This window comes from Opisthocomus hoazin, chromosome 5 (genome assembly GCF_030867145.1).
Source record: "Opisthocomus hoazin isolate bOpiHoa1 chromosome 5, bOpiHoa1.hap1, whole genome shotgun sequence".
Taxonomy (NCBI): domain Eukaryota; kingdom Metazoa; phylum Chordata; class Aves; order Opisthocomiformes; family Opisthocomidae; genus Opisthocomus; species Opisthocomus hoazin.
In genome coordinates, this window is record NC_134418.1 from 54,472,357 (window position 1) to 54,486,954 (window position 14,598).

The following is a 14,598-nucleotide window of genomic DNA, read 5'->3' on the forward strand; positions in this document are numbered from 1 at the left end:
TTAATCTATCATTGGAAGAGGGGGAGGGAGAGAAATGAAGTTGGGTGGGTTGGGGGGGAAATTTTTTCATTAAGAAATAATAAATTTTCTTTTGCAACATTTACACAGAAACTCTCTTAAAAAAATTACAGAAAAAGAGTTTTAAAAAAAATTGGTCCACTTAAACTGATTGGCAGAGGACTGGAGAGCAGAGACCATGGCAGGTGCCCCAGAAGCTTTGTGCTGATTCCTGTGGCTTTGGTCCATGTCTTATCCACAAAGTCCTCACCCGCTTCCCCATGCAGTAAAAGGAGCGGTTACTGAGAAAGGAGTACCCCAGTTCACTTCAGATTTTGGTGAACCCTGATGCCAGAGCCCCAAGGGCAGTCTTTCCTTGCTGGATGGGGAACAGGTTGTTCTTGGAGCTGTAGGGACATTGCTCTGTGGGCCGCGTATTGCACACCAGCAAGCATGTGGCTACTTCGTGAGCAAGCAGATGATGCAGATCCTGAAGAGACTTTTTACAGACATGAGCTCTTGGTTTTCAAGCCTTTGTCCCATGGTATTCTCAGATGAGCTCTTTGGAGATGAAGCTGTAAAGCAGAGGAGTCTCTTGCTCTTTTTTAATTCACAGAAATCCTGAGCGCTTTGGAAGAGAGCTGAAGCGTATCTTTTTTTCATTCGCTTATCCTTGATGAGTGTCATCATGACCTGATGGAAGTGGGGAGAACAAGGACTGGAAGAGAATGTGACTTCCTTCCACAGCAATGAGTACTAAATGTGAGCTTTGGAAAGTAAAAGCCCTAGATTCAGAGCATGCAACTCTATTGGGTCTGAATTCCAAGCCCACTAAGCATAAAGAAAGACTGCTTTTTTGTTCATTGTGTTTAGGAGAAAGCTTTTGGTACCTGCATGGATGTTACAGCCTGGTACCAACAGCTGGAGAGGAAGAATAATGATGCTCTTTAATCCAGCAGTAGGCTCTAGTGGGATTGGGATGCACTTGTTCTCGGTGAAAAAAACAGGAACAGTATGAACGAGACACATGGACTTTACCGTTATGTACCTATGGACTTTCTGTTCTGTGGACTGTTTGAAAGACCTAAGGGCCTAAGACAACTTCCATGTTTTGAATTGAGAGGTGATTTGTAAGCAGAGAAGTGCACAGTCCTTTCTGCCGTAGAGTTTGGTTCTGTTCTTTGCTGTGCTGATGTTCCTCTTTACCTAAACGAGCCGTGTTATGACTGCACTGAGAACATGCAGTCAGTTTGTGTACATAATATTCAAACGTACCTGTGTTCTATTGCTACCAGAATTTTATTATAAATGGGAAAACTTTCCTGCAAACGACTAAATTCATACCTGATCACACACAATGCCAGCAGGCGCCTTTTAAAGGCTGCTCGTTATGCCTTTCCTTTCCCTCTGGTCAGTCTATTTTCTTATATTAGCTGATTTTTGCCATTTTTCACTTGTGCCGTCCTTCCTGGCATCTTTCCTGCTCAGGTTGTCAGCAAGCAAAGCTCAGAAGCCAGGGTCTCCAAAAGAGAACAATGATTTTGGATGCTTCTTGTTTGTTTTGGATTTTTACTCAAAACACCTTAAAGATGCCCAGGGAAAAAGAATGCTCTCTCTGTTGTAAATGCATCATCCAGCCCATGAACTCTTGAGTTGTTACTACTAGGGTTAAAGTTCTACAGTTCCATCATGGATCCAGGAGGTGCAACAGTTGGAAAAGCATCCTGTTACAGCTCCTCAAAGCCAGGGATCAAGCTTTGGAGGGCCACAAGTAAAATCTTTTGTGCGTCCCCAGCAATAACTTGTTATTTCTTGTTAGCCATCATGTACACTTGAAAGAAAAATCAGCATCTGATGGCTGTGAAGTAAACATATCTTGTGTTTTTTATGAGAGTAGCAAGGACAGACAAGAAGAACCTGCCAAGCCTCTTATACTGGTCCCTCTTGGTTAATAGAAGCTTCTGCTTGGATTCTTGCTCTGTTGTATACCATTGCACCTTGCAAACAGCCATATTAACTTCACAGAGTTAAAAACAAATGAGGACAAATTCTGGTTCTGAGTAATTATCTTGCTGTGAAGATGTCTGTCTCTGTTCCTGGAGGAAATAGTTACAAATTTTTTTAGGAAAAGTTGTCTCCCGAAACATTCACTCTGAGCACTGGGTCCTCCACATGTCTCTTCCCCATTCTCTCTCCTTCAGCTTGTGTGTTGTCCAGCGTTGTATTTCAGCAGGAATAAATTACATTTGTTCTGAACACAGCATTATGGAACTTCAGTTTCTTTTTTGGGATATTGTTTCCGTCTACGATCAAACACTAGATGGCAGCATGAAGGTCAGCTTCGCTTTAGCTATTAGCCGTTCCAGTCTCTCATGCCCTAACAGCGCCAGGATCTGGCCTTGAAGCCAGTATTGTGCTAGCAAACTTCCATAAACCCCTAGAAGATCTCATTGTGTTTGCATTAGCAAGTCTGTAGTAACTAGACAAATAGATATAAGGGCCATCAGAAGAGCCACAGATAATAGCTGAAGGTACTACCTCCCCTTTAACTTGCTCGTGGTATTTGTGTACTTTACTGTCCCTTTTAATCTCAACCTGGTGCAACCTCAACCAAGTTTGAGTGTCACCTCCATCTAATCTTTCAGTAAATCAGAGGAGTTTGCAATCTCTCCATCTTTCTGTTTTTCCCCACTAAGCCCTTCCACAATTTCAAGATTGCATGAAACCTGTCCTTCCCACATTTCAAGCTTCATTTCCCTTAAAGAGAAGAGGCAAGGCCTCACAGAGAGGGAAGAAGAGGTGGGACAGCCCTATATGCAGTTGCCTACTGTGGTGGTGCAGCCCACCCCACCCCGGCAACCCCAGAACCAGCCAACACTGTGTTCTTGCTTGCGCTGCAGGAGTAGCTGGCTGGTGTGCAGTGAATCGGGACGACTTGGCGCTCTCCTTGTGTCTGTACAAGAGCAGCGAGTTGGGCCCATCAGGCACCCCTGACCGCACCTGAAACTCCCGATGCCTGCAGTGGCACCCACCTGGTACATGTCAGAACCGTACCTTCTGGGTAGTGCTGGAATTGTAAAGTTTCTGTCTAAATATCAGGATTGCATCATGTGGATTGTGACCAGGATGGAAAATGACTGATGCCTAAAGTCAATCATCTTGAGACCCTATGAACAGTGGTACCAGGTGAGGCCCTTTGAGCTCTTCTGGTCCGCAGCGGGCTGTGCCCAGTAACTCCCTCTGAGTGGGACGCTTCTCAGAGTAACTCGAACTCTGTCGGCATTACCTGGGCTGATCTCCTTGAGACTCAACCTTCACCTGTTGAGAGATCATTTGATTTGAAGTGAGTATTTCACTGAACTCTGAGGGGAATTTTTATGATTGTATTCAAAGCATAATATCCTAATACTGTGATTGTAATAGTAAATTCTTTCTAATCATGCTGTAAATGCTAAGTTAACCGGTGATTAATTGCTGCTAAATCCCTGTGATTCTCTCTCTCCCTAAACTGTGAACACACCATGAATTGCTGCTAAGCATCTCCCTTAGACATAAATTGTTGTGGTCTAAGGGCGGTTCTGGATGCAGCCGCACCTAGGCTCCTCTCTGAGAAGGAGTCTGGAAAGCAAGGGGGTACATTCCAGACCTGGTGACTCAATGGGAGGGTTTCCCTTGCCCCTTACACTGTTCTTTTACTCTGTGTGAACCGTTTTCCACTCAAAACCTCCTTCAATTTGTGTTCCATTCATTTAAGAAGTACTAGAGTGACCCTTGCCAACGAACTTTGTAAGATCACATTTTCCAGATTTTCAGTAACATCTTTTCTTGCAAAACCTTTGAGTGATCATTTAAGCGACCTCACCACTCATTCACGACAAATTGGCATAGCTGGCGGGATGGCAAGTAGTATCACTGTTTAATTACAAAAAAACGGAATAAATCCATTTTCCAAATTCTTGGATGAATGGGGTCGTAACAACTGGCATGACTGGGAAGCAGTAGAAAAACAACTACTGGTGGCTAGGACTCATATAAAACATGGAAAAGAAAACATTCCAAACACTCAAACACCACTACCAGCTCCCAGAGAGAATGGTAATCCTTTCCATTCTCAGTCAATAAAACAAATAGTGCCTGGATGACAGTTGGATCTATCTGTCCGGCAGGTGGAACCCTATCAATGGATACATGATAGTAGCCATGATAATAGGCCATAGATTTTAATCCCAATTGGACCTCGACAACAAATGACAAAATTTCGGATAGATATGGGAGCACAAATTTCAATACTAACACAACAAGATGCTGAGAAGCTGGGTATGCAAACCAGGCGGCAACAAGTTAAAATTACTGGAGTGAATGGAATAAGTGCTATTTGCCAAACTGTAAAAGTTAATTTATGGCTCCCCAGCAAGAAGCGTATGTCATCTACTCGCTTTGCAATTAAAGATCGCAGTGAAAACATTTTAGGATTCGATGTTTTAAACGAACGAACCTGGCATTTGCCAGACGGCAGCATCTGGTTTTTCGGTTCAAGTATCAATCCTCACCCTAATGAAAACTGGGAAACTACTGATAGTAGTGGTACAAAACACAGAATAACTACTAGGTGAATTTACCCTGTATCATAAAGGAGTAACCCTTTCGGCCTTCCCCACCAAAACTTTTCTTTCTTCTCTTTTGGAAAAAAAAAAAAAAGAAAAAAAAAAAGACTCTACATCGATGGCAATGACAACGACAGCAGTGTATCCCCAGTTCACCATTGATCTTCCTCTTAATTGGGATAAGTATAACCTTTCAAGCACAGACACAAAACCCTTGGACAATCCATACACAAGACCCTTGGGACCATGCACTAGTAAAACTGTTGCAACATGACCTGCATCAATTGCTGAAACGAGTTCAAGACAATGGGTAATGGACTCTGATCACTGTCCATCATGACACAGAAGAGATACATCACGTCCTCAAAAGAATGAAGAAAGATGGGGAACATACCTGGTGGGATACGTTACTCAGATGGTCTCCAACAGCAGCCAGAACCCTGAAACAGATGTTACAGCCCACTGTGATTCTGTTAACTCTTTGTTGTATTATGCCTGCTGTTAAACATGTTCATATAGAGTGTAGAAGTTAGCTAAAAAAGTCACATCATTGCTAGAAAACCCTACTTACATATGTAACCTTGCTTAACCACACTTAACGAATCTTGATAATTAAGGTAACCAACTAAAAATTTGCCTCGAAATTATAATTGGAATGTAGTATTGCTTGGTTTATACGCACAGACGCAAGAGGCGACCACACCACCACTCTGTGGAAAGATGGATTGACGTTAGTCACTGGGTGGAATGTGGTGGTGCAGCCCCCCCTCACACCTGGCAACCCTCACACCTGGCAACCCCAGAACCAGCCAACACTGTGTTCTTGCTTGCGCTGCAGGAGTAGCTGGCTGGTGTGCAGTGAATCGGGACGACTTGGCGCTCTCCTTGTCTCTGTACAAGAGCAGCGAGTTGGGCCCATCAGGCACCCCTGACCGCACCTGAAACTCCCGATGCCTGGAGTCGCACCCGCCTGGTACATGTCAGAACCGTACCTTCTGGGTAGTGCTGGAATTGTAAAGTTTCTGTCTAAATATCAGGATTGCATCATGTGGATTGTGACCAGGATGGAAAATGACTGATGCCTAAAGTCAGTCATCTTGAGACCCTATGAACAGTGGTACCAGGTGAGGCCCTTTGAGCTCTTCTGGTCCGCAGCGGGCTGTGCCCAGTAACTCCCTCTGAGTGGGACGCTTCTCAGAGTAACTCGAACTCTGTCGGCATTACCTGGGCTGATCTCCTTGAGACTCAACCTTCACCTGTTGAGAGATCATTTGATTTGAAGTGAGTATTTCACTGAACTCTGAGGGGAATTTTTGTGATTGTATTCAAAGCATAATATCCTAATATTGTGATTGTAATAGTAAATTCTTTCTAATCATGCTGTAAATGCTAAGTTAACCGGTGATTAATAGCTGCTAAATCCCTGTGATTCTCTCTCTCCCTAAACTGTGAACACACCATGAATTGCTGCTAAGCATCTCCCTTAGACATAAATTGTTGTGGTCTAAGGGCGGTTCTGGATGCAGCCGCACCTAGGCTCCTCTCTGAGAAGGAGTCTGGAAAGCAAGGGGGTACATTCCAGACCTGGTGACTCAATGGGAGGGTCTCCCTTGCCCCTTACACTGTTCTTTTACTCTGTGTGAACCGTTTTCCACTCAAAACCTCCTTCAATTTGTGTTCCATTCATTTAAGAAGTACTAGAGTGACCCTTGCCAACGAACTTTGTAAGATCACATTTTCCAGATTTTCAGTAACATCTTTTCTTGCAAAACCTTTGAGTGATCATTTAAGCGACCTAACCACTCATTCGTGACACCTCCCCTCTTTCCAGTTGTCCCTGCTGCCCATTCCAGTTTTCACCACCAGTGACAGCCCTGGATAAACATTCAGGGGTTTTGCTGCCTCAGTAGCAGCAGCTCTTATATGTCTGTAGGAGAACATCAAAGGATGAAAAGCATGAAGAGGCCTGTTCACAGCTGGAAGCCTGCAAGCCCCTCTCTCCTCATCCACTCCCCAGCCAGCTCTAGACCTGTGGACATGACCTCCCCTGCCAAGACCACTGCCACAGCTCTGCCTAACCTCAGCAATAGCTGCTGGTTCCCATCTCAAACTCAAATCAAGGGCCCCACATTCCCTGTCCTCTCCCACAAAGATGCTTCTCCTGGGACAGTTATTGCCAGGTTTCCTATTGTATCCCTGGTCCTCCGTCCCAAAATCCAGCCAAATAATCTGCGCAAAGACGGAGGGCACACAAGAATAAGGACTGCTACTGGTGCTCATCTCCTTCAGAAAACTTCAGAGGAGGTTCCCCAAACTACCCTAGGTGGTCAGTGCCAGGGCAGATATAGTTCTAGAGGTCCCAGGGCTTATGTTTGGTGCCATCATCAAGATGAAGGCCTTGGGTCTGGCCACTTGCCCAGGGATAGGACAACCCTTTTGCTGAGTCACTGATCTGCACCACCTTGCCCTTCCCTTTCGGGCAATGCCTCCTCTGCCATCTCTGTAGCAGTCCCACAGCACATCCTGCCCACCCCATCTGACCAATTAGACAAAGAAACAAAGCAGAGACCATATCCCAAACTCAAGAAATACTACCTGCTTCCCAGACTGCCCCCCCCCCCCCCCCCCCCCGAAACACTGCTGTGCCAGTGGTGGAGGAGACAGGGAGACCTAGGACATGCCAGCTGAGCCTGCTGACAGTCTGGCTGTGGGTGCCAGCTGTGTCAGGGCACCTGGACCCATTACTGGTATGGTATGCTCTACCCTTGGTCTGATGCTGTTGCCAAAACAACTCCCAGTGGATTTCCCAATAAAGTTTAGCCCTTCCCAGGTAGATTTGTACCACAGGATACAGAATGGAAACGGCCTGTCTCAGAGCAGAGTCCCAGATACAGTTCAAACCCACTGCTCCTTTCTTTTTTTCCTCAGAGTCATCCAAAGAATAGCACTGTCAAGGTTATGCTGTTTTCCTTTCCAAACTGCCTGCTGGCTGCAGGCTTCTTCTAGGCGGCTCAAGTCTGATGTAGCGTGTTTCCCTTCATGTGCTGTGGGTTTCAGACTACAACCAAAAACACTCCTATAACACAAACTGCTGTACAGGTGAGCAGCCTTTATGGCAACTCATCTGTATGTTTGACACCATCAGATGCAAAAAGTATTGCATGCCTATCGACACCAGCTGCTATGTAGGCCTGGGTAAATGCTGAGGAAATAAAACAGACACAACCTATTGAACAGGTTTGTTTTTTCCCATTTTTGAAGGACGCTTTTAAAGTCCGTGTTACTCTCCACTTAATAGAGTGGTAACTATGAAATGTAGCAGAAGTTTAGAATACCACACAAACTTTTTGCAATTCTATCATAAGCTCTAAAACTATATTTTCCTTTGGTCCCACATAAACAAAACATCAAATCATTATCTTTGTGAAAGAGAGGCAGTGCTGTTTGCCAGATATAATTTGTGAGATATTTGGCAGAATTTGCAACTGTAAACTGATTCTATCATTATAACTATAATGTCTTACCAACAGTCAAGAGACCCTGGGAACAAGAAAAAAGTGGTTCTTAAGTTCTTCTAGCATGATATAATGCATATATTTGTAGAGTTCATCCAAATAAATTACATGCTACATGGTACTTTTAAAAGAGAAAAAAGGATTTTATGGTTTTATTTTAATTGAAATACTGTATACTTGAGATGACCACATGATTGCCAATAATTGTCAGTGTCCTGAAGTCTATAATCCAGTATTTATCAGGATTAAATGGTGAATATATTTACATTAAAGTGATATTTATGTCTCAGCGATTTCTGATTCTGTTTAGCTCTGCATAACTCAAAATCCATTAAAAATCATGTATTTATATAGAGAGACACACACAGACTCTTTGGCCATAATTTTCAAAAGAACAAGCTTACTGTTAGATTCCAGCATTCACATTTTGGATATGAAGTAACTGGATTTTTAAAACTGATAACGTTCAGCAGCTTTCAGTCCAATTTATAGTAGTTGCTGGATGCTAAGGACTTTTGGAAAGCGAATTCCTTTCTTGTAGAGCTGTAAGATCCTTTTCAGCAATTCTCTTGTTAAATCTATGGGACTTAAGTGGGTGCTTTTATCAAGTTAGATTTCTTTTTTTTGCTAGATTTCTTTGTGGAATGAACAAAGTTCCCCTTTTGTCAAAGTTGGGATGGTTTGTTTGTTTTTTTTTTTTTAATTAAATCACACGGCTATGTGTTTTTCTCCCCAAGACCTGGCTCCTGTGAGGGGTTGTGTCTGACCCATAGCTGAAACTCCCCAGGCTTATTTGCTACTGTGTAATGTTGAAAATCTAGCCACTAAGCTTGGGTCTCCATTAGCTACGTTTTGCCAGAATAGCTCATACCAATGCCATATATTATTATTATATATTATTTGTTTGGTGCCTATATTATTATTATGTATTATTTGTTTGGTGCCTACATGCTTTGATCACAGGCCAGGATCCCGGAGGTCAGATGCTATACAGGCACAGCACAAAATCGTAGAATCACTGAATGCTTTGGGTTGGAAGGGACCTTTAGAGGTCATCTAGCCCAAAACCCTGCAGTCAGCAGGAACATCTTCCACTGGACCAGGCTGCTCAGAGCCCTGTCCAACCTGGCCTTGAGTGTTTCCAGGGAAGGGGCCTCCACTACCTCTCTAGGAAACCCATTCCAGTGTTTCACCACCCTCATTGTAAAAAATTTCTTCCTTATATCTAGTCTAAATCTACCCTCCCTTAGTTTAAAGCCTAATGGCTTTAAAAATGACACTCCTTTCCCTACAACCAGCTTTAGTCTAAGAAAATAGAAAGCAACTGGTGTCCTGATGCATTAACAGCATACACAAGCACTGGTTATCCCATCCCACCTAATCCAAGCCACAAATAAATATGCTACATAATCTAGACAGACAGGTCATACCATTTCTTGTGCACATAACAACAACTGCAAGGCCTGACTTTGCTCTAACCAAACTCAAGAGCAGCTTGCATTCCCATTTCTCCAGGTGTTTCAGGAGCCTAAGACTGAAACAAAAGTTCAAGCTATAAAAGGAAACAACAGCGTACCAGGAGAAGCTAATCTAGGCTTAAGAGTCAGCCAGCTTTGGTATTTGAACCAGATTCCTCAAGGCAGTCACACAGAAGGCCTACTCCCCCATAATTCCTATTGCTACAGGGCAGCAAGTGGGAGATCACCCCTTTTTCTCAGGTTTGCAAGGCTGCCACACTCACTGCAGCGCTACATGTTGTGCTCCTCAACCCAACCCTGTCCTACCCACTGCATAACACTTGCAAACTTCAGAGGGCATGTGGGGGAAGAAAATCTCTCTCTGCCCGTCCTCTAGGTTTGGGGTGGGTGGATTATCTGAGCCTTAAATCGAGAATTTGATTAAATCAAACAAATCAGGCACCTGCTGAGTGAGGCAGAGTCTGTTCCTGTGTGCTGGAGTCTGCGGAGAAAAGCCCGAGACCCGAAGTCGTGCTTTGTGGATGCAGGCATTCGTTTCCTCCAGATGGGAAGCTGGCTGCAGAGTCCTGGGGCGTTCCAGCCCCTTCCTGGGTTGCCCAGAGAGTGCTGCAGGGTTAATACAAAAAGTGCCTTTAGATACAGCTTAAATACAGCTTCTCTACACCCCGTACAAGGGAGCCCGATCTCAACTGAGGTCTAGAGGTAGTAATGAAATATAAAGAATACCTAAGTTACTCACGTTTATTCTTTCCACTTTTCTTCCACAGACGTATAATGCTATCTTGTCAGGCCTGTTAGCAGAAAAGTTCAACATACTGGAAAAGCAAACAAAAAGCCTCAACTTCATGAGAAACTGTTTAAAATTCCTGTGGAACCATGCATAATTAACTGTCTTGTGTCACGTTGCATAAGTGATAGACTTTTTTTTTTTTTCTCTTCTAGTGGTTTCCACAGTTCTGTGCATGGGTGCCATCCTGATCCAATGACCTAGAATTATGTCTAATTGCTGTTCTACTCTTATTTCCCACACCATGTGGGGCAAGGAACTTCTCTCATGATACAGTGCCTTAGCTTTTTTTTTTTTTTTTTATATTGTCATTTTCACTCATATCCTTTTATGCCCTGATCTGAGGGCTTTTAAAAGGAATCTATTCCATAGCATGGAAAGAGAATGACCTGGCACATCTTGCACTGAGAAAACGGCTCCTCAAAAGATGGAGTCCCTCCAGGCTGGCTGGATATTTGCAAAGCAAGTGCCATCCAAGTGAGGTGTCTAGACTCCCTCTACTCAGCAAGGGGTCAGGGCACTTCCCGGGCACAGGAGGACGCATTCTGAATGTTTGACATAGGTTAGATAAACCATGCCCTAAAAATACTTCCCCCCCCCCCTTATTGTCTTATAAAGGGTGAAGACAAATAACCGCAACATAAGCACATACCCCAAATATGCGTAAAGCTAAGGGAGATGAACCATATCTGTAATGTCTACATTGTAATAGTTCTAGTATCTGAAGGAAGGTATGGTAAAAGGAAGTATCACTGCCAGAGGTAGATAGAAAGAAGCAGGGGAGGATAAAGGACAGCACACCTAGCCTGTCATGTAGCTCAAACATGCCACATCAGGCAGTACAGAAGAAAAAAAAAAAAGCATTTGTGTGTGTGTATGCTAGAACATCCTCTGCCTCGTTAATCTGCATCGCATTAGGCAGTTCAGACAACTTTTCAAGCTTCTAGACTGAAACGCTTGCTCTGCTCCACCTTTTCTGCCAAGGCATAATCCTAGAATTGTGCTTTTTGGCACCAGGAGCATATGGAGCATAGGAGTAACCTGTGTTGCTCCAGCATCTGAATATCCAGCAACTCCTATTTTGGCATAAAAAAACCCCAGAGAGGCAAGATTTCTCATAAAGTGCTCTTTCTACTTTGACAACCTAAACTGTCAAATTTAGTTCCCATGTGCAAAGTGAAAGCCCGCGACAATCGCGAACTCTTTCCCTCTCGTCACCGGGCACTGCTGCGCCACATCCCAGACGCCTCCACCGCCACAGAGCGAGCCCCAGCCCCGGCGGGGGAAGCTGCTTTTGCCTCCACGCCTGCCAGGCTTTCGGGGCTGCTGAATTCACGCCTCTGCCCGCCCGCGCGATTCCCCTCAGGCGCTGGCAGCGTGGAAGCAAGACGACCGCTACCTCCCGCGGGAGAGAAACGGCCACCTACTCCCGCCCTCTCCCCCAGGGCCCGCCGGCGAGAGGGAGAAGGAGGGGGGGGGGGGGGGAGCGGCCCGCCGGGGGGAGCGGCCCGCGGCCCCTCACTGCCGCCACCTCCGGGCTAGCCCGACCCGGCGGCTGGCAGGCCGAGGCGCAGCGCCTCACGCCGGCCCCCCCTGACGTCACTTCCCGCCGCCACGGGCCACCCCCGCCGGCCGTTCTCCCCCATGGCGGCGGCGGCGGCAGCGGCCGGGGGGGCGGGAGGCGGTGGCTCGGCGGCGCTGGGCGACGGCGGCGCCATCGACTACTCGGTGCACGAGGCGTGGAACGAGGCCACCAACGTGTACCTGCTGGTGGTGCTGGCCAGCCTCGCGCTCCTCGTCTACGCGCGGCGGTGAGGGGAGGCCGCGGGGGGCGGGGCGAGGGCTCTCGCCGGGAGGCGGCCGCGCGGGCCCCACGTGCCGCCGCGCCCGCGCCGCTCACCGCCGTCCCCCCCCCCCCCAGGAACAAGAGGAGGATCATGCGCATCTTCACCCTGCCTCCCGCCGCCGAGACGCCGCCCGGCTTCTACGACAGCCTGAAGAAGGTCCGCCTGCGGCAGCAGCTGGAGATGTACTCCATCGGTGAGGCGGGGGGGCGGGTGCGGGCCTCGCGCGGTGGCGGCACGCGAGCCGGGGCCATGACAGGGGCAGAGGTGTGAGGGAGCGGCCGCGCAGCTCTCGTCCCGCCGCTGTGGCGGGTCCCGGCCCGAAGTGAACAACGGCCGGCGGCGCCTGGGTAGCCGGGTGGAACCTGGGAGCGCCATGGAGCCATGAGTAGCTCCGTGAACCGGACCTCGGCAAGAACCAGGCCTCTCCGATGAGGGCTGCCGCTCCTGCCTGCATGGAAGGTCGGGGTGGAGGTAGGGAAGGGCCCTGCGCCTCTGACACTTCAACGGCACAGTTCGGAGAAACACCTGGACTCGCCTCACGTCCGCCTGGAGGGAACGTGGGCAAGACAGTGCTGTAAGAGTTGGAACCACCTTTTAAATGTAAAGATTCTTAAAGCAGGCCATTGCATTCTGTAGGAACAGAAGAGGACGCCATGAGCCATTCCTGCAGAGGAACGGCTGCTGGCCTTCGTTGACGGCCTTTGTTCCACTGCACGCAACTCCCTGATCTCCCTCCCTTTGCCTTGCTTAACCGGATTAGTTTTGAAGTCAGTGTGGTTGTGAGCTTGTGGCTTGTGTATTGTGGAGGAGACGAGCGATGTGGAGGTCAGCCGTGTGACTAACGCGTCATTCAGGCCATCCGTAATAGTACTTAAGAAGCCATAGTCTTTAATTTATTTTTTTTTAAATGAAAGGACGTGAATGGAATCATAGTTCTGTGCTATTAGTTTACTGACATTTTGCTATGACCTTACTGTTGAACCTTTCCAAGGCCAAACGCTAAAGGACTAGTTCCACGCTGCAACTGAAACTTCCCTAAGTGTGGCTACGCGGTGAAATTACATTCTCTAATCTTAAGTCTGTTTCTTGATTGTCATCATAGTTATACATGTGTATATATAGATATGTATACATGCACACACATATATATACATGTATGTAATAAATGGTATAATTGGTGTTGATCGGTGTTTCTTTTTTTCAGCGAGGAAGTACGAACAGCAGCAGCAGCCACCGAAACAGACTGAAAGCATACAGCTGTCAGTGGAGTGAAGCCCACAACCGTAGGAACTCGGGACGTATTGCCGGTGCTGATGACGAGAGTCAGCGTGGAGCTACTTTCGATGCCTCTTAATTGACAATAGTTGAAGGCAAGGGGGAAAGGAAGGGAACTCTCCTAAAACCTTTGTTCTCGGCAGCTTTTCTCTGAGCCCCACAAAGCGAACAGAGTGCCTGCTGAAACACTCAGCATGGAAGCACCCAACGCAGGGCAGACCTGCTCAGAGAAACCTCTGAGGGCAGAGAAGTGCAGCCTTACCAATGCTTTAAATTCTTTCTCTCTCTCTATGCTGGCACCTTGGAAATCAGCTCCTACCTCCTCTGGTAGCGGCACCCTAGCGAAAGCAAGGCAGCACCCATCTGCCCGGTGGAAACCCTTTTGTTCCTTGAATTGTTGAATTTGCTGAATGCATTCAGTAAATGCGAATGAAGATGCCGTGGCCTTACCGCCCAGCGAAAGGGGACAGCTTTGAGGGCCCGCAGTGTCGCTGGCGGTAGCACAGAAAGAGTCGGCACTCCGTGTTTATATGGAGGTTGCGCATGCAATACTGCGAGCCCTTCCTGGAGAAACTCCGGGAACTGGGAGGTGAATTCCATGTCTAGAAGACACTTAAAGCAAACACTATGATGTTAATAGCAAAGGCGGTTAGCTTAATTTAGTCAAATTGCTTTGAAGAGTGGGATTGTCTATAAAAATTTGCGTAACCAGAAAGACCAGGGCTTATCCAGAAGAGACATCACACCCCAGTTACTTTTTTCTTTCTAGGTCAATCACAAAATCCGTTAATTTAAAGAAAACTGCAGAAATTGCTTCTTAATAAAAGCATCTGATCACAGAAACTACTTGAAGCTGTCTCACGCTAATCACGTGCAGCGCGTCGGCAGTCCCGCCCCGCCGGGAGGAAACTTGGCCGTTACCGGGCTGACCTTGCCCGGGCCGCGCGGGGCCCGGCTGCGCGGCCTGGCCCGGCAGGAGCAGGGCTCGCTGGGCTGAGGCCCCCGGCGCCCGTGCCAGCGCCCCCGCCCGCCGCCGAGCAACCCGGAATGCAGCATCCGGCCGCGCGCAGACCCGCCTCGGCCTCATCACCTCCC

The 14,598-nt window shown here is 47.0% G+C and overlaps 1 protein-coding gene and 1 long non-coding RNA gene across 4 annotated transcripts; one reads left to right on the plus strand and one right to left on the minus strand.

Moving 5' to 3' along the window:
- Positions 1-7: 7 nt before the first annotated feature.
- Positions 8-10,772, minus strand: LOC142361426 (uncharacterized). Its single transcript, XR_012764039.1, has 4 exons — positions 10,334-10,772; positions 10,037-10,200; positions 4,996-5,857; positions 8-3,315 (listed from the first exon to the last, which is right to left on the minus strand). It is a non-coding gene; the product is annotated as an uncharacterized LOC142361426 (long non-coding RNA).
- A 1,171-nt stretch (positions 10,773-11,943) lies between these two features.
- On the plus strand, positions 11,944-14,349 carry SMIM19 (small integral membrane protein 19). 3 transcript variants are annotated; one of them, XM_075420105.1, is made up of 3 exons: positions 11,944-12,192; positions 12,303-12,384; positions 13,433-14,349. In XM_075420105.1, exons 1-3 carry the CDS (start codon positions 12,026-12,028, stop codon positions 13,580-13,582), a joined length of 399 nt encoding a protein of 132 aa, XP_075276220.1. In that variant the 5' UTR covers positions 11,944-12,025; the 3' UTR covers positions 13,583-14,349. The 3 variants fall into 3 exon arrangements, with proteins under 3 accessions (XP_075276220.1, XP_075276222.1, XP_075276221.1); XM_075420107.1 differs by lacking the exon at positions 13,433-14,349 and adding an exon at positions 12,865-13,419 and having other exon boundaries at positions 11,974-12,192; positions 12,303-12,421; XM_075420106.1 differs by having other exon boundaries at positions 11,977-12,192; positions 12,303-12,421.
- Positions 14,350-14,598: the final 249 nt, after the last annotated feature.